Source organism: Zootoca vivipara, chromosome Z1, assembly GCF_965207765.1.
Source record: "Zootoca vivipara chromosome Z1, rZooViv2.hap1.1, whole genome shotgun sequence".
Taxonomy (NCBI): domain Eukaryota; kingdom Metazoa; phylum Chordata; class Lepidosauria; order Squamata; family Lacertidae; genus Zootoca; species Zootoca vivipara.
Genome location: NC_142583.1, coordinates 40,176,188 through 40,198,111, shown reverse-complemented (window position 1 = coordinate 40,198,111; position 21,924 = coordinate 40,176,188). Strand labels below are relative to the sequence as shown.

The following is a 21,924-nucleotide window of genomic DNA, read 5'->3' as shown; positions in this document are numbered from 1 at the left end:
GAGCTGCTAGACAACACCTGCGGGACGCAGGTGGCCCTGTGGGTTAAACCACAGAGCCTAGGGCTTGCTGATCAGAAGGTTGGCGGTTCGAATCCCTGCGATGGGGTGAACTCCCGTTGCTTGATCCCAGCTCCTGCTCCAAGCGGGAAGGTAAACAGCGTTTCTGTGTGCTGTTCTGGTTCGCCAGAAGCGGCTTTGTCATGCTGGCCACATGACCTGGAAGCTGTACGCCGGCTCCCTCAGCCAATAACGCGAGATGAGCGTCACAACCCGAGTCAGTCATGACTGGACCAAATGGTCAGGGGTCCCTTTACCTTTACCTAGACAACACGTGCAAAGCAGGTGTGACTTTGGTGGGTTGCAGTTTTATATTTGGGAGTTTTATATTTGGGAGAATCTTATAAAACAGTTGATTGTGAGTCCATATGCTTTAGTACAAGTTCATTGAGTCTGGTGGCTATGCGGAGTTCTGGACTAACTGCTACATTGAATTCAATAGGAGGAGGAAAACTGTGTTCATAGAAATGAGCAGGGAGTTCTATGTGCACAGGAGAGCTTCATGCCCAAAGCAGATTGAAAGCTCTTTATCGCTTGTCACACTCAAAAAGAAAAAGCTTCCTTGTTAGTACATTACTTTGCATCCTGTGTTTCAGGATGCTTATGCCATTTTGCCATTTTGTATGGCATCCTGTTTGATTAATGATACCTATTTGTATTTAGAATGAATTGGGGGAAATACTGATAATTCTGTTAACAGTAGTATATTTATACAGCTTTGGAATTTGTTGATGCCCCATGAAAAACTGAAGGCTAGAATCACGAAGCAGTGGTGTGACATTGGTTTCCAAGGTGATGACCCTAAAACAGACTTCAGAGGAATGGGCATGCTGGGATTAACTAATCTTCTGTAAGTCAAAAATATTATGTAACAGTGGGTATTCTTTTGCTGAAGCAAATGGGTATTAAAAAGAGGGTATTGGATTCAGTCTTCAACAACCTGCCAATCTAGTTATTAATCTGTCTTATTTCAAAAGCTATTGTCCTACTGTTCATGAATTTATTAACACCATTAATTACACTACAGAGCAATTGACTTTGCAAGGCAGTGGTTATAATGTGGATGTTTAGAAAAGTAATTTTTAATTACTGCTAGTATAAACAGTCTCTTGCAAACATAATTACTTGGTGTGTACATATATTTTCAGATATTTCAGTAAACACTATCCCCGTGAAGCTCGTCAAATCCTTTCTCGCTCAAATAATCCAAAACTGGGGTAAGCTACTTTTTAATAAAACTGCTGTCATAATTGACTCTTAAACCTGAAAAAGCAAAACTGTCATTACTTTAGTTTCTAATAAATAATCTGAAAGTATATTTATTTTCTGCGCCTCCTCTTATATAATGTTTATGAGAGTAATACAGTAATTTCTAGGGATTCTATAAACGAAAATATTTCTTCATTGCATGTTAGCTTACACCTGTCCTATCTCACTTTTCCTCTGTACCTTTGTTGTGTGGGGTTAGATTGTCCTGTTGAACCTGTCCAAGCATCTTATCAACATTCTTGGGCGTTAATAACTGAAACTCATCCAGTAAAATTGGAGTAGACATGTCCATTAAAGGAACTGCATTAAAAGTTGCTTTGTAGTTTTGAACAAAAACAATCAGTGTCTTCCATCCACATGATGTAGGCATGTGAGCAAGTGGGAAGCATATCAAGTTGGAGGCTGTCTATAAAGATTTTGTTCCTGTTTTTCAGGATCAGTAAGCATAGCAGATTGCCAGGTTGCAGTCCTTAATAGTGCTCCACCCACATAAAATCCTAAAAGTAAAGTCAAATGAAATAGCAATGCTGTCCTCAACAATACTGCCTCTTAAACCTAATTTTAAAATATTTGCTGCAGTGTGAATTGGTACTTGAAGCTTAAGATACTGTTTCACTCACTATCATCATTAGATAAAGCCTATTTCATAAATGTTTTTTAATTTTTAATTTGTTTTTTCCCCATGTCATAAGGATGTTCCTCAACCAGGTGCCTTCCAAATGTTTGAACTACAACTCCCATTATCTCTGACTGTTGACCATGCAAGCTGGAAATGATGGGGGTTGTAGTTCAAAACATCTGGAGACTGCCAAGTTGGGGAAGCTTGTTTTAGGTGAGGGATAATAACACACATTTTTAAATCGCTGTCATTCTACACCACATGCCCCGTAGATACAAATAGCTCTTGCCCCATCCTATCATTAGCAGAAAATGAGAACACGCTGCAAAATGGTCAAATAAAGGCAAATTGCTTCATTTGTATGATATGAACACATTACAGAATTTGAATTACCTTAGTGTATTTTTAGTGGTGTTTTTAAGTATCTTATATTCACTTCTTCTCTTAGTAATTTGAAAATTGTAATAGATTGTGTTTGGACATGGGAGTCGTGTTTAACTTTGGTAACACTAGGGCCCAGTGAATGGTCTTGGAACAGTAGGCAGACATGGCAGTATTGCTGAACTTAGGAGGTTATGCATAGAATGAATACATTTATATATTTTTTAAAATTGTTAACACTGAAGATGTCTCAAAATTTGCCTTTGGTTATCCTTGACATTTATAGTGCTTAAAATGCAGAAACCATAAGTATAGTGATTATAATGTCCGTGTATTCCAGATATTCTTATGCAATAGTTGGGATCAATTTGACAGAAATGGCTTACAATTTATTGAAGAATGGACATTTAAGAACTCACTTCTACAACTTGGTTCCTGGTGAACCACAAATGAAAGACTTCCATCAGTTTTATTGTGAGTATCTTCAACTGTCTTTTATATATGAATAATAACTTCAGTGCTTTGGAAGCTGCTGTTTCTGAACTTAGTTACAGGCAGAATGTTCTCACTATTTTGTTAACATGTTCAACCATAACATTTGCAGATAAGGTTTCTTCTTTTGTTAAAGAATCTGCTATGTTTTCTGGAAAGTATTTTGAATCCTACCATGATCCTGCCAATGCTATCGCATCTCAAAGGCGCAAGGGCAGGGTATCAACATGCTTTCAGGAAAAATAATGCTTCTCTATATTTAAATGAAAGATGAATTTCAAAGGCCTTATACACACACTACACTAGGCATGTCCAAGTTCCAAGAGACTGCGATCTACTCCCACTGTTAAAAAAACTGGCAGTGATCTACCAAAGTTGTTAAGGTTTTTTTTAAGGAAAGGGGAGGTCCCGCGATTGACCCATGATCAACTACGGACCCCCCATGATCGACCAGTAGATCGTGATTGACCTGTTGGACATCCCTGCACTGCACTGCTGGAGAAGAAATTAATGTAATAAAGCATCTGTCACATGCATTCATCTCCAGAAGAGTGGAGCCATATGCACCACTGTAAACTTTGACCTTTTTTGGCAAAAGCAGCCTCCACATTCTGACTGAACAGACAAATTGGTTCATGAGAACCAAGAAGATAGAGTAAAGCTGGAGAAAAACGTCTGGCTGTGACTCCTTGTATTAACCTATTCACTTCTGCAAATTAATATAGGGTAGGGTTGATTACATATATTGCATGTGTTCCAATAATAACATATTTGCTTAATAACCCAAGATAGGAGTGAACCCTATGGCTTTGTATTTAGCCCTTTCAAGTGAGCAAACCAACCAGGAAGTCTTCAGTTAACTATAGCCCCCCATTTTGTCTGTTTTGGGAATCTATGGTTAACTGCTTCATAACAGGTTATTAAGCTGAGAGAGTTGGTCATATGAACAAATATATAAATTATATGAGCAAGCCATAATCTCTGGGTATAGAATATTATACTACTACTACTACTACTACTAATAATAATAATAATAATAATGGGAAATGAAACATATGACTGCTAAATTCTTTTGTAGTGTTCCCCGAAGCTTAGTATTCTGTTGTATGTGTCATCTTCTTTGTTGCATACGTACAGTATATGGAAATACAAGATTATTGATTTTCCTTATAAGTGCATATTTTATGCAAAGCATACCAAATTTGAAACTGTAATTTCAAAAGTAATTTGATATAGCTTCTACTCTTCTACATTTCAAAAATAGTGCTGGTGTCAAAGCTTTTGGTTTCGTGTGCCTGAAGTAGCTCTCTTTGGTGGCATTCAGCTAAGATTTACTCAAGTAGACGTTTCCGAGCACAATTCAAAATGTTGGTGCTGACCTTTAAAGCCCTAAACGACTTTGGTCCTATATACCTGAAGGAACGTCTCCACCCCCATTGTTCAGCCCGGACACTGAGATCCAGCGCCAAGGGCCTTCTGGCGATTCCCTCACTGCGAGAAGCAAAGCTACAGGGAACCAGGCAGAGGGCCTTCTCGGTAGTGGCGCCTGCCCTGTGGAATGCCCCTCCCATTGGAGGTCAAGGAGATAAACAACTACCTGACATTTAGAAAGCACCTAAAGGCAGCCCTGTTTAGGGAAGTTTTTAATCTGTGATATTTTAATGTATTTTGGTATTTGTTGGAAGCCACCCAGAGTGGCGGGGAAACCCAGCCAGATGGGCGGGGTATAAATAAATAAATAAATAAATAAATAATAATAATAATAATAATTAATAATAATAATAAATATTGAAATTAATGGCTCTTACTCAGTCATGTTCATTAATTTTGATGGGTTTTCTAGTCGTTTTTGAAAAGCTGCTTAGAGGCAAACACATGTGATGTCTCAATACACTTTCTATGTTTTGGTCTTTACAGGTTATTTGGCTTATGAATTTGACAAATTTTGGTTTGAAGAAAAGCCTGAAAGTATTATGTACTTCAACCAGTATAGAGAGAAGTTTCATGAAAAAGTCAAAAAGCATCTTCTGGATTATGATGTAGTCCTTGCCTTAAGAAACGAAATATAGTAATGTGTATTCCTTTGGATTCTGTCCATAAAAATTATGCACTTGACTGGAATTCTCATATTTAACCAAAAACTTCACTTAATGATCACAAAGTTTTATACATCTATATTTTTTTTATTTAAAAAGTGGTTGAGAGAGCTTGGACAATCAACACTTACTTAAGTCTTTATACTATTTGCTGAAGGTAAGAACTTTTTAGATACAAAGATCATTTCTGTACCACAGATCCTCATAACTTTTGTATACCTAGCAGAAGATGAAGCAGGTTCTTGTTGTGCTATGTCATTTTGTCTAGCAATAGCTTCTTTTCCATATTTGACTGGTGTTTAGGTTATAACCAGAGATGTTGCAATACTTCTTGAAGAGAAATAGCTTTTGTTTTAAATGTATTTGGTTGCATTTTTTCTCTCTTCTAACCTGGAACACATGGTCTTTTATTATTACACTGCTGGGGGAGAACACCCACTAATAGGTTAAATAATTTGGGTGTGTGAGAAAAAAGCTTCCCTTCTGCTTATTGAGGACAATTTTTTTTCATGACACCATGCTTAAACATTGCCAGAGTTAAACTTTTGTTTTTAAATAAGTCTTTGCATGTTATCATAAATATATTAAGTTAAATATATTTTCCTGTACTAGACTATTTTTATTTAAGATGTTGTAACTGCCTTCACATATCAACCATTGCTCTATTTTTCCCTTTCTTTTGTCACTTAAGTTCACAACTAAAGCTTTAAGAATACTAGAGCTCCAAATATTCAGTAGAATATAATTGGGCAATTAAGTAAATTTTCATTACTACACTGCTATTTTGTATTGAAGAAAGCAACTCAGATGGCATATTCCGAGACAATCTAAAGATTCTTCAACTATTGAATAAGCATGTTTAAAATGCTTCCAATCTAACTTTAGTTGCAGGTAGTCTTGCTTTAGGCATAGGGTGATCAGTTCAAAGATTAATCTTTTTAAAGTGCCTTGTACTTACTTCATGTGCGCTTCAAATCTGAAGCTGAGACTGAGCCATTGCTGGTTAGTTCCTTAAACATGCTGGCTTTGTTGTAAGAATTGATATTGGAATTGAGCAAATTCCTATTTCATCTTACTAATTGATAATTGACTAATTAGACTGCTGATAAGGAAAAAGTGAGAGTGTAGCAGGAAGCCATGGGAAGAACATATTATACCTCATGGCAACCTTGTAGGCATTACATATGCTGGAAGTATTATCTAAAACCTGTGAATTCAAAAAGTAATAATTTATCTAGAACAGTAAAAAAAAAAAAAGGACAAAGCAAAACTGATGATATCTAATTTATGGGAAATAAAATGCTTATCAAAGTTCCTTTCTACCAGAGCAGTAGAGCCCTGACAGAGAGATGGAGCGGATCACAGAAGGCTTCTTTTCAGTATCTACATCTATTTTTAGAGATGTTTGATCACTTTTGTGCAATACAAGAAAACTTTCAAGAGAAATTTGATATCTGCGAAATGCATTGGAGCACAATCGAAAAAGTCCATATGAGCTCTCTGTATAGGGACAACCCTATTTTCTCCCATTAGCTGGAGATTTGTCTTCACAGAGAAGTGTGTACCTGGTTATATATGAGCACTGGATCTAGTGGTTCATGGTATCAGAATGTATACAAAAATAATTCCTGGCTGAAATTGTTGTAAATGTATTTTCCTATTCTGTATGTTATAAGGTACGTTTATTGCACACTTGATTCCATTTGAGTTTTTCTTTGAAATGGCTTAATCGACAACCTTTTTTAATTTAAGAAATTTCATTTATTTTACTTAAAAGAAACCTTGATCTTCTATACTAAATGCTTTAAATATAGTGGCAATAGAAAATTCTAGAAAATATACCAGAAAAGATTTTAAGGTATGTATTCATATATAGTTGTCACATTACTTGTTTACTACATTAATATTAAATAAGAATCAATGGCTCTGCAAAAAATAAAGCTGATGCAACATTGTGCATGTGAACAGTAGCATCTACATTGTTGCTGTGATTTCATCAATTTGGACCTGCAGGGATTTGGTAGGCAGAGTCTACCTGAGCCCTTCCAATACAGTCTATATATTTTTTAAATTTATTTATTTTTAATGAGTTCATCTTTTCCTGTCAGATGATAAACCTAAGGAAGACTGATAGATTATAAACTTTGTCACCTCCCTAATGCTAGTGATGAGTGGAACCATAGTTCCACTCCAGGAATGTTTGGGTTGTCGTTCTACCAAAACTCTGGGCTAGATTATGCAAGAATTAAAACATAAACCAGCAAACCAACCAGTTTTAGGGTTTTATTTTATTTTTGTAAAAACTAACATATTAAATGAAAATGATTATCAACAGAGCACAAAGTGATATAATGGTAACATACCCAGTTTCAGGCAGTATAAATATTCTTTTCAATGGTGCTAACAATCATAGTTGACAATTTTTAGGAAAGAAGTTTCTAAAGTTTTGAAGCCACCAGTTGTGTTGTAAATATTTTGAAATTCTCATTCCTTACTGTAACAAATCTGTATCTTCCTTCTTTAAATGTATTGTTGAATTTTTGTAAAGCTGTGTTCCTTAATTACAGATAGTGATGTAGCTATCCTATATGGATGTAATGTTTAGGTATAATAACTAAACTTAATAAGTCCATTCTCCATTAGTTTTTACATTGGTTTCATTTAGCTGTAATGATCCCAGTCTGGTAAAGTATAGTTTATTGGACCAGAAGCAAACCATCTGCCCTCTTGCGCTGCCCCTCATGTGTTCAGTTTGGCAAAGTTTTCTTGATTTCTTAAACTACAGCCTTCTCGGACATTCAGATTACCTCCAAAAAGAATTTGAAGCTAATTTGGAAGGTAGCCCTTAAGCCACAGTTTACATGTGCAGACATTCTGGGAAACATTTAAAGTAAGTAGGCAAGCTTTATTGAAGATGACTACTAGGGGGAAGGGGAAACTGCATGAGCCAGTAGCTCCTGGTCAAATACCTATGATTTATCAGACAAATGGCTATAACTGAACTGGGCCAATGTATTCCAGTAGCTGTGTAGCTTGTATATATATTTGCCCATTTCTTTTTGAGAATAATTCATTCTAGACTTGTAGTGGAACCACTTAATCTAGTTTTGAGCTGTGAAAACCAATATGTTGTAAAACAGGGTTTTTCATTAAATATTGCATTGTGACAATCATAAGACAATATACTAGTATCTCTGCACTGTTTCTTTAGAAAGAAACAAATACACATTGAAATACACACAAGCAGCCATTTATTTTTTCACACAGCTGTTCACATTGTTTTTTCTGGTGGTGTGAGGTGAGAGGCCTACATGGAAAAACATGTAGACATCAATGTGCATCCCCTTCATTATTAACATTTCTCCAAAAGCTTTTGAACCTGTGACTGTATGATACATTGTGGGAAGACAGATCCAGCTGCTCACATAAAAGTTCCTTTTATAGACTTGAAACCAGAGGCAGCTTGCATTTCCACTTGCTCAAGGCAGCCCTACTGAATTCTCCCACTTTCTCATTCTAATCACTGCTTTCCCTACCCTATCCATTCCAGATGGTTCCTTGACCTCTGTAGTAGCTTTTGGGGAGCAGTGCTGGGGGAAGAGCCAGCAGAGACCCATTATGGGAGCAGAGTTCTGCTCATCTATTCAGATCTAACTCACAACGTTTCAAATCGCATTCTCACAAAAATGGCTACTGGCTGGGGAAAAACATTGATCTCCAAATTAAGCTCTATGGCACAACTGCATAACATTTAAAGTTTGGCTTATGGAAAAAATGGATTTCATATAAATCTTGAGCACTTGAGTGCATATTACTGGACTCAAGTAGAAAATGAAGCAAGCATTAAAATATCTTAATAAGGCAAACTTAAGTATTAAACAGCTTCCTTAAAGGGAGCAAATTACAAAAATCACTTATAGCAATATGAGCCACAATATTTGTTGAATGCCCGCAAGTGAAAAAACTCTAGGAAAAAGGGTATACTTTTAGACTTGTAGTGGAGCTTCAATCTGGAATTGCCAATTACCAGACACTATTCATAAAACTAGAGGCGCCATATTATTGGTTGTGCTGTATTTAGGTGTCAGGGTTCATTGGATTATTTACCATAGCCACAGATGCACTAAAAGATCATGTAAAACATCCAAGAGGCAGAAATAGATACCACAGAATCCTCTTCTATAACAATCTGCTTTTTAGCTTTCCAAATGTATGTCAAAAGTGTCATAATTACAGTTGCATTAGTAAGGTTCTGTAGCCTGTACTGATAACTTATTGTTTCTTTTCCTTATGATGTGCACTTGTACTGGTTACGTCTGTGGTGCTCAGGCTGGTGACAGTTTTTTCTGTTGCTGCCTTTTTCCACTGTGAGGAACACACGTGGACAGTGACTTGTAAACCTTTGTGGAGCAAGAGCATTGTCCATTACTAATTGTGTGTAGTTTGGAAGCAATAAAATGTGATTCTTGTTTGGGTGTGGAATGACTGCTAGCAAATAAAGATCAAGTTGATCAGAAGCTTTGTTTTGCTCAGGTATGTTGTATTTATTGTTTGCACAGTCCCCTTTGTAGGTTCCAGTGTTGCTGCAAGAGTACTTGGGTGTACTACTTGCTATAAGTCTGTTTGTGGAAGACAGGGATGAGGGGAGTTTTGAGTTCAGCAACAACTGCAAGGGCCACAAGTTCCCCAGGCCTGATCTATATGATGAGACCTGGGACTGCATCACCTGGCTGTAGAGGGACTGCATGTTGGCTACCCCTGTTGTAGAGAAAGTCTCACTCCCCTGCAACAATTCTGATTTGTCTGCTACTTAACTCAGTAGAAATCAAGCTAGAAGAGTTATACAATGAAAGACAGTTGCAATTTTCCATCTGATAATAGTTTAATATCTTTTTCAAAAAAACAAAAAAGAGCCTTGTTTACATTTACCTACTGTGGTTAAAACCACGTCAGACCGTTCAGTATCTTAAATAAGAATTAAAGCAATAGCTTTGGCTAAAAAAAAACACCTGGAAAAGTTACATGATCATAATATACAATATATAAAAAACAAAAAGGAGGTGGAAACATTTTTTGAAGGCAGCGAATATAGTTCAGGCATGTAAGAATGATTTGGACCTAATCACCTAACAAATTTAAAAAATATTAGGCACAATCCAGTCCTATCACAGGCACATTCAGAGGATTCCCAGAGTATCAACAGAGCCTTGCCACACCCCCAGACACAGGCATGCGTACGGATAGTGTGTTTGAGGTTGGCGGGGGGGGGGGAGAGATGGGTCTCTTTGAGCCTCTTGGAACCCTCTGAGCAAAGGAAATATGTGCACCATGGAAGTGAGTTGTGCTGCCATTTAATGTTTTGGAAAAATAAGCAAAGATTCAAAGTGCAGGTGCTCCATTTGTCATTCAACGTATCATTCAGTAAATTACATTATACATTATTCATCTATAATAAAGTGACAGTGTTTTCATTAAGACTTTCAAACATTCAGTTACATTTCCTTGCAAATCCCCATTACATTCCTGCTAATAACTGTTTTAAAATGAAGACTTAAGATATGAATTCTTAATCTACCATATACTAGGTTTAAAATGTTCAACAACATACAATTATCTACAGAATTTTATTTAAAACCCTCTCATTTTTAAAAGGGGTACTATGAATTGTTTAGGTCAGGATGTTGGCATGTGTCAAGGCAAGTCCATGGCGGTATCCCTGAAGAATGTATTTTAAAAAGTATTAGGAATCACTAGCCTCTCTTTTAAAAAGAAAATTATATCAAGAAACATCCACCAGGGATGCTGCACAGAACTTACTTTTGAGTCCTAAACAAGTTGACAGCATCCCTTTCTATTTTTAGCGCAGCCTACTAATCGTAACGCATTGGGTTCCAGTGCACACATGGTGCTCCCTGCCTGCAGCGGCTTCTGCTTCCCCATTCACGACAGTGAGGGAAGCAGCTCTGTGTGAGCCAAAGGCATGTGAACATTGTGCTACCTCCCTCAAGGGGAATGGCAAAGACAAAGGAACTCCATGTGCATGCTGCAGCACACAATGCTTGTGCCACTTTTAAGTTCTTCCAGTTTCTTCCTTACCAGGATTTCAGGTCTGTTGTTAAAACATACAGAAACTTTGTTCATTTCTAGACTTAAAATTGTACTAATTGTCACCATTTATCCATGGATAGCAATACTAATAACATACCCACCACTGACAATGATCCCCTCCCCCCTATATATTGACGATAAGACAAGCATTCTGATAATGTTTCCCACAGAGAGAGAGAGAAAGTTCAATATTACATGTTCACATAAGCAAGAACTACCACCTTTTGAAAACACCAGGACCTGTGCCAGGCAGTAATAAATATGTAACAAAAACAAAAAAACATTTTTTTAAAAAACCCTCCCTACCTGGGCCCACTTAGCCTGACATAGCAGAGATTTCGTAGTCACTCGCAGAAATTATGGGTTTGCCCATCATCCGCACATTCTTGGCATTTGTAATCCTTGCCATCATACAGACTGGCTTGTCGAAATACCGCACCAGGGCAGGTTCAGTCAAGAGGGAAGCCAGAAACTGCTCAAAGGTGATAGCCCAGTCTCTGTCGATGCTCATGCTTCTTGGTAGAGAAGGGTTGCTGCTTCGCACTAAAACCGTGTCCTCACCGATGTCTTCACAATGCAACTTGTCTTCCTCATGAGAGCCTGCACTTAGGACGGAATAGGAAGACATGGAGCTGTCGTCTTTAGTATCGTCATCTGAAATAAGCATGGAAGAACCAGCTCCATTGTCTCTAGGAGAAGAATCTTCCAGCTTGATGTCCTCCATTTGTGTGCCATCACCACAAATATTCTCTTCCTCATCGGCAAGGAAGCCATCTTGAAAAGGGTCACGTTGTCCAAGGTGATACTGCTGGCTTCCCTTCTTCTGAAGCAGTGCGTTCTGAATGGCTTTGCTGCTACTCTCCGCCTCCTTAAGAGGCTGCACACTAAATAACTTACCAACTTCCCCAATCTCCAAAAGCAAACTTGTCACAGCTGCAGTAGCGTGGTAAAGATCCTGCTCATTGGGGTCTTCACTAAACATGTTATACATTGTCTTGCACAGTTCAATAAACTGCCCCTAGATGCAAGAGAGAGGAACAAGGTTTTGTTTCTTAAATATCCATTATACTCCTACTTTTGTATGGGGCTCCAAATTGTCTCCCATTCTAGATCGTGACCATGTCCACACTTGCTTAGCTTCAGCAGTAACATGTATTAGGTGCTCCCAGTTAATTGACCGAGATGCAAGAGAATTAATGGGAAAAGGAAAAGGAGAAAGGCACAATTGTTCTCTGTATATTCCTGGACATGTAATACCAAATTAACAATTACCAACATACACTTGCACTTGACAAAAATCAGTTGATTAAAAAAAGATCATATGAGTGTTACTAGCATCTAGTGCTTACCCCAGTCAAGCAAACTTTTCTGAGGCAGATTATGGAGTAGAATTAGTACCTCCATGTTTTCTCTCTATTGGCAACATAGATTCCTGCAGATTCTTACCCAAAAGAATGCATGCACCAGCCTAAGCTGCCCTCCTTAAGCTATGTAGAAAAAGATTAAAAGTGAGGCATTTATTAAGTCACAGGGCTTAAACTCAAAAAAGTATGTGTAACGGTGTGTAACTATAGGTGACAACAGAGCCATCCCTTGGGGGGGGTGCAAATCATGTTTTTGGGTGCACTGTATTACACAGGGAAAATCTGCCTCTGAAATTTGATTCACAAGGCAGAGAGCCTAGACTCCCATGTCTATGAAGAAAATGTCTAGAAGAACTCAAAGCTTTTAACAGGTGACAGGGATTGACTCTGAAACTATATATGTACAAAACATGCTTCTAATCCCCTGGAAGTGCCTCTTGAACTTTCAATAAGAACTTGCAAAAGAAGAAGAAGCCTAGAGAAACACCCTCAACACAAGCAAGGCTTTGGATTTGGTGGTGTCTTGACTTTATATTCATATTCTTTCCCTTCCCTCTTATTTCTCCCTCTCACACAAACCTCTGCTGCCAATCTTCATTTCATTATGCACCTGGAATTTAAACAACATTTTCCAAAGGATTATGCATGCAAACAAATTGTGCATTTTTCTCTTCTCTATGAATGAACTTCAAATGCACCTACAATATTCTATCAACATTCCTCTTCAAATCTTGCTAATAAAATAAAGGTGATTCACTGTTTAAAATTAAATCTTACATTTTTGTTCAAAAATGACTAAAGGATTTGATCCACAGATCATTGTATGGGTTGCTGCATGCATTCACCTGCTGAAAAAATGGCTTATGCTTCCACATCACTGATTGCCAGCTGGGGGAAGTGGGAAAAGGGCTCCTTTATTTGCTTTTGGAAGTGTTAGGGGTGATAAATTTGAACATACCACCTATGTTACAGAATGCACTACTTGCAGACTCAACAACCTACACTATGCTTAGTTGCTGGATACAGGGACTGAGACCTTACACACTGTTTTGTGTGTTAACAAAGCTTACCTGATTGAGTTTGGGCAAGTCCTTTGCACTCTTTGCTTTGGCTTTATTCTCTTGGCTCCACATTCTAAGGTAGTTTCTATTATCTTGAGAGTTCTTCTTACCTAACACAAATGTTTTGTCCAAAAAGCATGATTATTTTTTCGGAAGAGGTTGGATAAAGAAAAAAAAATCCCCATCCCCTCCAATTTAACAAACAGGAGAAACTTCATACCTTTTTCAGTTTTCACACTCACATTAACAAAAGCCTCATCTGCTCCATGTTTGTTCCTGCCATCTACGCCAACAACTAATGCACAGAAAGAACAAAATTAATGCACTTTGAGACACCTCTGTATTTACACATTTGGTTACATTACGGTAGTTAAGCACAAGCCCAGGAATGCTGGTATCAGCCAGGCCTTCTCAGGGTGTTTCCAGACATGCAGCAATTCATCGCTCTCTTGTTTTCCAACACAGCTGATGAGTATCACACTTTTGGTATGTGGGCATCCTGCTGTGATTTCTCCACACGAGGGCATGACATACCATAGACGATGGCACAATTCATCTGAGTACCATCTTTTTTAAAAAGCGTCTCTTATATTTAAAAAAGCGAGCTAATTTCTGCTGCCTCTATTCACCACTCTGTGCCTACTCACCCTCAACTGGGAACCAGCCTGAGCCACAACCTCAGAGAAGGTAGTCGGATATGCCCTTCCCTCTCCTCATCAAGGAAATTTCTGTGACCTTTGTTCACAGAGGGGGTACACCAAAAGGATCCAACACCTTTGTGGCCTCCTGAAACTCCCCTCTACCCCAGAAACTAAACTACTCCAACCACAAAGCCGATGTGCTTTATTTCCCTTCCAGAGGGCCAGAGGGAAGAGGATGGTTCACAGTCCTCCTGATATTCAGAGAGAAAAGTGTAGCTGACTTCTGTTCTATTTTGGGTGCAAGAACCTTTAAGTTTATATTTGAAGGGGAAATTGATGCGGTCATGAAAGAGGAAAGAGGAGAGATCTGAGGTAAAGTCTGTACCATGTGTACACTCTGGTGTGATGTCTTCAAAGAAGTACTGTGTTGCTTCAAAAGCAGAATCCGGCTCTTCTTGATCAGAGGATGGGTCTGCGCATAGAAGCATCAAGCATCATCATACTTGGATAGATCAACCAACCCACTTGTACATATAAAAAATGCCAACCCCCACCCCCACTACCAATATATATTACAGATTTTTTTTAAAAAAGCAATCTATTTCAGGGCAATAATAAATTACTAATGGATAGGTTTATGAAACAGCATTTCCTATATAGAAATGCTTCTTAAATGTCTGATATAAAAGTCTTGGGCACAGATGTCCTTATATGTGCCAATTTAGATGAACAAAGGCTGAATTATGCTCTTTGTTGAAACATGCAAGTTCTCAGAAGCCCAGTGCTGGGCATCACAAGGCAAATACATAAATGTCAGGGCAATTTGTAGATGGGCCCTAGACATTAATGGCACATGTTTTAATAATAATGCAAACAACAAATTATTGCACACCTGTAGCTTCCAGCTCCTGCTGGACTACAACTGCCATAATCCCTTAACCATTGGCCATGCTGGCTGGGGCTGATGGGACTGGGGAGTCCAAAATGATCTAGATGGCCGCACAGTCCACAGGCCGCATAGTAACTAACTATTTACTTTTGGTCTATATGCTTATTCCATTCAGCACTGCTGTGCGTATCTTTTTCATGGCAAACAGAGTTATGGCTATGCCTCAGAGCACAGCTACCCCTCCCATTTAGTATGCACGAATAGAAATCCCAATACTGGTTAGTGGATGAGTTACAGCAAATGTCCCATCAACAGATGCAATCCTATGCATGTCTACTCAGAAGTAAGGCCCACCGAGTTCCGTGTGTCTTACTCTCATGTTAAGGAGGTCAAGAATGGCACCGCTAGTGGAATCTTTAGGACAGGTATTCGGAATGGCCCTCTGCTCACTTACCAGGCAAAACATGCATTTTATACAGTAGTTTCAGCTTCTCTGTAAGATCTCCATGGCATGCTGCACCTAGAAGTCACATTTGCTGTATCAGAATTACTAATTATATTTTAATGTGGCACACACAATCTCCCAGACATTTAGAAATTAGTTATCTATCTTAAATAAGGAATTATACCTTATTCATATGTAACCGCTATAAACATACATAGCAAGTGCAGTTGGGGGGGGGAGGATTTACCTGTTTCTTTAGATACTATATATAGAGAAAACAAGGGTTATAATCTAGTAATCCATCTAATGTGGCCACATAGATACAATTTAGACTCCATGTCTGAAGATATAAACTCATGTATTCCAAATTAACTACTGAAGAGGGATCAAACAGTTAAATACTGGACTTTAGCTTTATTTTGGGGATTGTAAACTGTGTGCAAATCCAATGTGCATTTCAATTGCTTAGGAATATATTTGCATAATTGCAGTTTCTTTGTTTGAATCCACCCACCACCATTGCCTTAATCTTAAAAAAATGTTGTCATATTATCTCACAGCAGAGTACATGCTGGAGAAAACTTTGACTATATGAGAATTTCACATGCATCAGATAAACTGGACTTTTGTTAGAAAAGACAATATGCTATGAGCAAACTTTACTAGCACACAATGTACCTCTTTAAAAATTCCTAACCAGAAGATATTGAGGCATTAATGTGCTGAACGCAATTCAGATGTTGCTTGGCTTTTGGGATGACAAATTATTTACACCCTTCAAGTGTTCCGATGTGTTTAGATCGTGGCTTATTATGTAATTACTACAAAATAAATATATATCTATTTTATTTAATGGCAGAATCCAAATCCAAATAAAAACTGCAGGTTAACAGGTATAAGCTCTGATATTTTCCTTCTATTGCCCTCAAAAATATATAATTGAATGGGGTTTTTTTGGGGGGGGGAGAATAGTAACTGCTCCAATGATATAAACATATCCAGGTTATGAGAACCCATGTTTTATATAGCCTTTTAAAATGCAATTTGTCTCATATAAGACCTGCATACCAAGCCAATGATTTCACAGTTAATGCAATTGGGAGAGACAGGCCTCAGGTTTAGTAAAGCAATTAAATACACGCATTCTTCTTACTTAGTCCAGAGACAAATTCCCGAAAGTTGATTAAGGAATCTCCGTTTTCATCCAATAATCTGAACAAGCGTGCCGCCAAAACATCAGAGTGAGTACCACAGGCCCAAGGAAAGAGGAGAGCAAACATGCCCTTGAATTGCTCAAAGTCAATGCGGTACTGTTCTAAATAAGGCAAGCTTGGGTCATGGCGGTCAGTGGCATTGCTGGTGCCTCCCCAGTAGCAGCTAGTGAGATGCTCTGCCTGAAGAAAAGCAAGGCACATGACATTGCCATTATCAGGACAATATTCATTTCTCTTCTGGCAGCAGCATCTGCCATCATGATTTATGCTACTTTTGAACAAATGCAATTGTTGACAAATTCCACCTGACCTAGAGTTGGCACACAGAGTGTTTAACATTACAAGACTATTTCTGCTATAGCAGGACAGAGGTGCCAACTTGAGTAAAATGTTGGGAGGGGACCCAGGTAAGCCCCACCCTGCATAATCGATCACATGACACGGCACACTATTTGAATGGCAATGCCTAATGGGGGGGGGAGTAATGGCCCCCTCAAATATTTTACTGGGGTGGCTGAAGGAATCTTAGCCCCTAAGAGTTGGCGCCTATGTACCAGGATGACTCATTCTCCATAGAGCACAACCGTAACACAGAACCTAAATAAGATTACACGATCTACATTTGTAGTCACAGAATCTTTTCTATTATGAAAAGTTCACAGGTGCTATCATAGCTGTCAATAAACAGGAACAACAATTATTTGTGATTACCAATGTGATCACTGAAAGAGCATCTACATGACAATTATATGGTTGGTTTCACTTCCCAATCTACACTTACTTTAATTAAAATATTCCATCCACATATTTACCATCAAAGGGGAAGTGAAATAGTTGTTTCTGCATTATGATTTGAACTCAAACACAGCTTATAGTTTCAAACTGTTTTGACAATCAACTGAAATTTCACTGAAATCAGTGAGAAAAAAAATATCTGGAAGGGTACACAGGCAACCTACACAATACTACTAAACAATGAATGAACTAGACAGCTATTTCAAATTTACCTTGAAAAGGGCATAGAGTTCCTCCAGCTCATCTATTGTGAAAGAGGTTTCTGTCACTATGGTTCGTACCTTTCAAAATGTGCAAGCAGAAAGAGTTTAGGTGCATGTAAGGCATTAGAAATCAAAACTCAAGAGACAGTTGATTTAAAAAAGCACTCAAAGAACCTACCACATTGCGTTTGGTCGTGTCTTCTAGAGTCTGGATCACCTTCATTCTCTGTTTGAATCTCATTTGTTCAATCAAATCTGCCCGTATGCTTCCAAATTTCTAAAGGGAAAAATTATCACTCAGCTTTGCTGTAAACCTAGACAGCCAGATCTGAAACTGGTTAAAGAATAGGAAGCAAAGAGCAGGAATAAATGGGCCAGTTCTCAAAATGGAGGGATGGGAGAAGTGGAATCCCTGAAGCATCAATATTGGGACCTGCACTTTTTAATATGCTCAGACATGACCTGGAGTTAGAGCAGTGTTGCTTGTTTTGTGTTTCTTTCCTCGCATTTTTACATTTAATCACTGATATTTTATGTCACATCACCTCATAGGAAGTTCTGATGAGCCTGAAGATATCCACCTCAGGATGAGGCCCTACATCATCACTGAGCAGTGAGTGAAGGTGAGGAATTGGTGGCAGAGTGCTGTCCTTATTGGTCACGCTGTCCAAATACCTACAGGTGGGAAAAGAAATCAAATGGAAGCACTATAAGTCACGTCTTTGCGTGTAAAATTAATCCAAGCTTAAAAGCACCGTACATTTCATTTCTCTCCTGAAGTTTATTTAAAACCCTCACACCCACCAAGTTCGGGTTTGTAACAGTGCTTAGTATATGGGTATCTCCAGGCAGGGCTGTAAATGCCCCCTGCCTGAAGCCCTCAAAAGCCTCTGCAAGTCAGGGTAGACAATACTGAGCTACATGGACCAATGGTCTGAGGGTATAAAGGCAGCTTCCAATGTTCCTAAACAACTCAGAATTATTATTAAGTTATTCATTTAATGGCTATGCTTTCCCTTTATTATATGGCAATGTGAAGTTACTGATTTAAAGGGGGGAGTGGTATGTTGCAAGAGCATTACGTAGGACAGTCACAACTGCTACATATTTTAAGCTTAGTTTATGTACCGTGTTTCTCATATTATAAGACACGTCTTATATTTATTTTTTCCTCAAAAAAAACCACTATGGCTTATTTTCAAGGGATGTCTTATTTTTTTCCTCCTCCTCCTGCCGCGGCCGGCATTGCTGCTGCTCCTATCACTATGTCTTATTTTCGGGGTATGGCTTATATTCCTTGAATGCTTAAAAATCCTGCTATGGCTTATTTTATGGGGATGCCTTAAAATATGAGAAACAGGGTATATGCTGCTTTCCCATAGGGAACTGTGCTGAAAGTAGCTCACACCAAACACCTACTTACTGTCAACATATATAACAACTGGAATACATAAAAACAAAATTGTTATAATACATTATAAATTCAAACAAAGCAAATAATAATTCAATACATATCTTATAAATTCAAAATTACAATGAAATAGTCTAGACTTAATGCATAACAATTACATTGCTGGGAAGAAGCTGTGGGTAAATATTTAAATACTCTGGTTAACAATAAAACTGCTAGCACATTTGCAAAAAGCTAAGCAAAAAGCTAACCCAAGCAAATTGGATTGGGCTGGGGTGGGGCTGCGTGTTGAAATTCTTGCATTGCAGGGAGTTGCATTGCAGGGACTAGATGAGATTCCCAAAGGCAAAGCTTACCTTCCAAGCACTGTCATCGCTTCCCCGTCATCTTTACAATTCAGCAACTTGTCCACATTTGCATCTAGCACAGCCAGTGCCAACTGGAATATCACCTTTATGCCTTCATAGAAGAAACAGTCCACAACAACCACGGCACTTTCAAAGGGCATTACACTGAGGAAGAGTGTGAGGAACCAGGAAAGGGATATAGTGGAGATGACCCCCAAGTCCTGCATACAGTCATATAATTGTGGAACATAATCTCGAGCTAACTCTTCAAAGACACCTTGATCCACCAGAGCTCCTGCAAGACATAATCAGTATTTGTCATATATGAAATATTGATTCATAGAACGTGCATTTAAAGCTATCTAGAAAAGCAGTGTGGAATCATTTTGCAATTAGCTTACACTGAACTACTGGTACATTACAATATCTTGCCACTCAGGATTCATCCTTTCATCATTAATTTCGTGTTTATGTATTGAAAAGAATCTGGTTCATGCAACTGACAAACATTATAAAAATCCACTACTCTGGGTCCTATTGCTCTAATTGGATCATCTTAATAACATAAGGTCTTTATTGATTTTGACTTTTGCAGCCCACCAAAAATCATTTATATATTTTACAGACTAGAAACAAAATACTGTACAGAATGGCTATGTTTGGACGTGATGTGAAGCAAGATATAAAAGGCAGTTCTCCAAAACACAAGGCAGAAGCCCAGCCACTCAAATGTCATTCAGCATCAATGAATTCAAGCATCCCTCCCCCATTGGCAGACCAAACCTCACTTTCCGGCAGCTTAAGAATTAGGTCTGAAATTCCCAGTGATTATGCTCTTACAAGTCTCCTTTGACATACCAACAACTCTCGTGTTGTAGTAATCTGGCAGCATGCGCTCACACAAAGCCACAAGCAGCCAGAATGCTTCCTCTTCCTTTGCATACAAAAGCAGTACCGATGTAACAATATTCATGGCCTAGAAAAAAAAGTACATTCAAAAGTACATATACTAGATGTTAAATGGTCTAGATAACAGAGTCAGTCAACAACAGCCCTAGTTTGGGCCTAGTTTCAGAAAGTAGCAAGTGATTGCACAAAGTATTTTTCAAAGACGTTGAACCATACAGCCTGGCCAACTTCAACAAGTTGTCACACACTGACTCTCACTCTCTTTCTCCCTAATTTCCCACTCCCTTGGATATGTGCAGAGGCAAAAGCCATGCTTTTCAAAGTCTAAGTTTTGTGACTAGAAATGGAGTAGTCTACTGTGTTACTACATAACAGCAGTTTTAAACCAGTCACCTATTCCTTTAATGGCAAACCAGGTAGTGGATGCTGGTGGTTCTGTCATAGCCAGAAGATGGATGTTTCAGCATGCTAAGGGATCCCTGAGGTTTGCAGAAGTTCTACCCCGCCCCCAAAAATCTTAAAGACAAAATCTTAAACATCCAGATGCACACAAGCCCAAAGACCATCTGAGTATATTCAGCAGTGTCAGTTGGAAATGAAAATCAGAAAAGACCCAAGTGTGGGAGAACTAGGCGAGAAGAGTCGAATGTCATACTTGGCTGGACCTTGAAAGGGAGAATTCCTGTTATAAGGGATCATATATTGCAACATTTTGCTGCAGGTCCCACTTGTCAAATTCCAGGAAGGTTTAAATTATCCAACCTACTCTACTAGATCAAAATTTACCATAAGTGCATGGAAGGTCTGGCCTCTGTGTGCAACAATAAATAGAGGGATGAGTGAATAAATTTGGGTTCTTCAAAATGAAATGAGTTTCAATTACCTGGCAGTATCCTATGTTTGGATTTCTAAATGCATAAGCAGTTAGTACTCTCCTCAGAGCAGCAATACCCATCTCATTCTGGAATGCAGGATGCTCTGGGAGAGAGCGGTGCAAATCCCTCTCAATCTCTTCTGTGGCAAGATTGTATTTCCCCATAGACTTCTCCACCAAGTCTTCATAATAGCCAGCGTGGGTGGCCATTTCATTAATAGCTCCTAACAATGCAAGAGAGCAAAATTGACAAAAGAGAAAGTAGGTTACAGATATAGGCCAGGATCCAAAACAACCGCACAGTGAGTACTGCATGCCCAAGGGGACATGGATCCCCCCCCCCACCCGCAATGCTAACTGGCAAATCATTTTTGAAGCTAAGAAGATTTTCATAAAGTTTGTGATACGGCATAAGGGTTTGCTGCTGTTGTTTTTTTAAAAAAAACTCTCTCACTATTCAAATGTGCCTGAAGTGATTCTTTGGATTTCAGCCACTGACTACAATAATCAGGTCCTATTCTTACAAAACCTCCCATGCTAACTGTCATAGACCTTTGGTTTACCACAATGAGTTAACACACCTGCCTCCTCTTCTATGAAAAGGTTTGCAGACTTAGTGGCAAGCCTACTGTGAGAGATCCAAGATATTCTGCATACAACCCCAAATACAGCCATGCTAACAAAAATGTGTGTGTGTGTGTGTGTGTGTGTGCGCACAACACACACAGAGAGAGAGATAGCGTGAAATG

General features: G+C 38.5%; 2 protein-coding genes across 7 annotated transcripts in view; one reads left to right on the top strand and one right to left on the bottom strand.

Annotated features, from left to right (window-relative positions):
• The window catches only part of ELMOD2 (ELMO domain containing 2), a 28,113-nt gene extending 18,682 nt beyond the window's left edge, over nt 1-9,431 (top strand). For all 5 annotated transcript variants that reach the window (XM_088661103.1, XM_035111692.3, XM_035111693.3 and 2 more), the window contains exons 6-9: nt 774-907; nt 1,206-1,274; nt 2,667-2,800; nt 4,736-9,431. In XM_088661103.1, coding sequence (XP_088517229.1) covers nt 774-907; nt 1,206-1,274; nt 2,667-2,800; nt 4,736-4,887 — 489 coding nt within the window. In that variant the 3' untranslated portion in view covers nt 4,888-9,431. The remainder of the gene's footprint in view (nt 1-773; nt 908-1,205; nt 1,275-2,666; nt 2,801-4,735) is intronic.
• A 346-nt stretch (nt 9,432-9,777) lies between these two features.
• Nucleotides 9,778-21,924, bottom strand: part of TBC1D9 (TBC1 domain family member 9) — a 49,734-nt gene continuing 37,587 nt past the window's right edge. For both annotated transcript variants that reach the window (XM_035111690.3, XM_088661099.1), the window contains exons 10-21: nt 21,185-21,399; nt 20,251-20,368; nt 19,402-19,687; nt 18,180-18,309; nt 17,813-17,911; nt 17,644-17,712; nt 16,576-16,816; nt 15,432-15,497; nt 14,474-14,560; nt 13,668-13,742; nt 13,457-13,557; nt 9,778-12,040 (exon numbers count right to left, since the gene is read on the bottom strand). In XM_035111690.3, the coding sequence (XP_034967581.3) occupies nt 11,339-12,040; nt 13,457-13,557; nt 13,668-13,742; nt 14,474-14,560; nt 15,432-15,497; nt 16,576-16,816; nt 17,644-17,712; nt 17,813-17,911; nt 18,180-18,309; nt 19,402-19,687; nt 20,251-20,368; nt 21,185-21,399 (2,189 nt within the window). In that variant the 3' untranslated portion in view covers nt 9,778-11,338. The remainder of the gene's footprint in view (nt 12,041-13,456; nt 13,558-13,667; nt 13,743-14,473; nt 14,561-15,431; nt 15,498-16,575; nt 16,817-17,643; nt 17,713-17,812; nt 17,912-18,179; nt 18,310-19,401; nt 19,688-20,250; nt 20,369-21,184; nt 21,400-21,924) is intronic.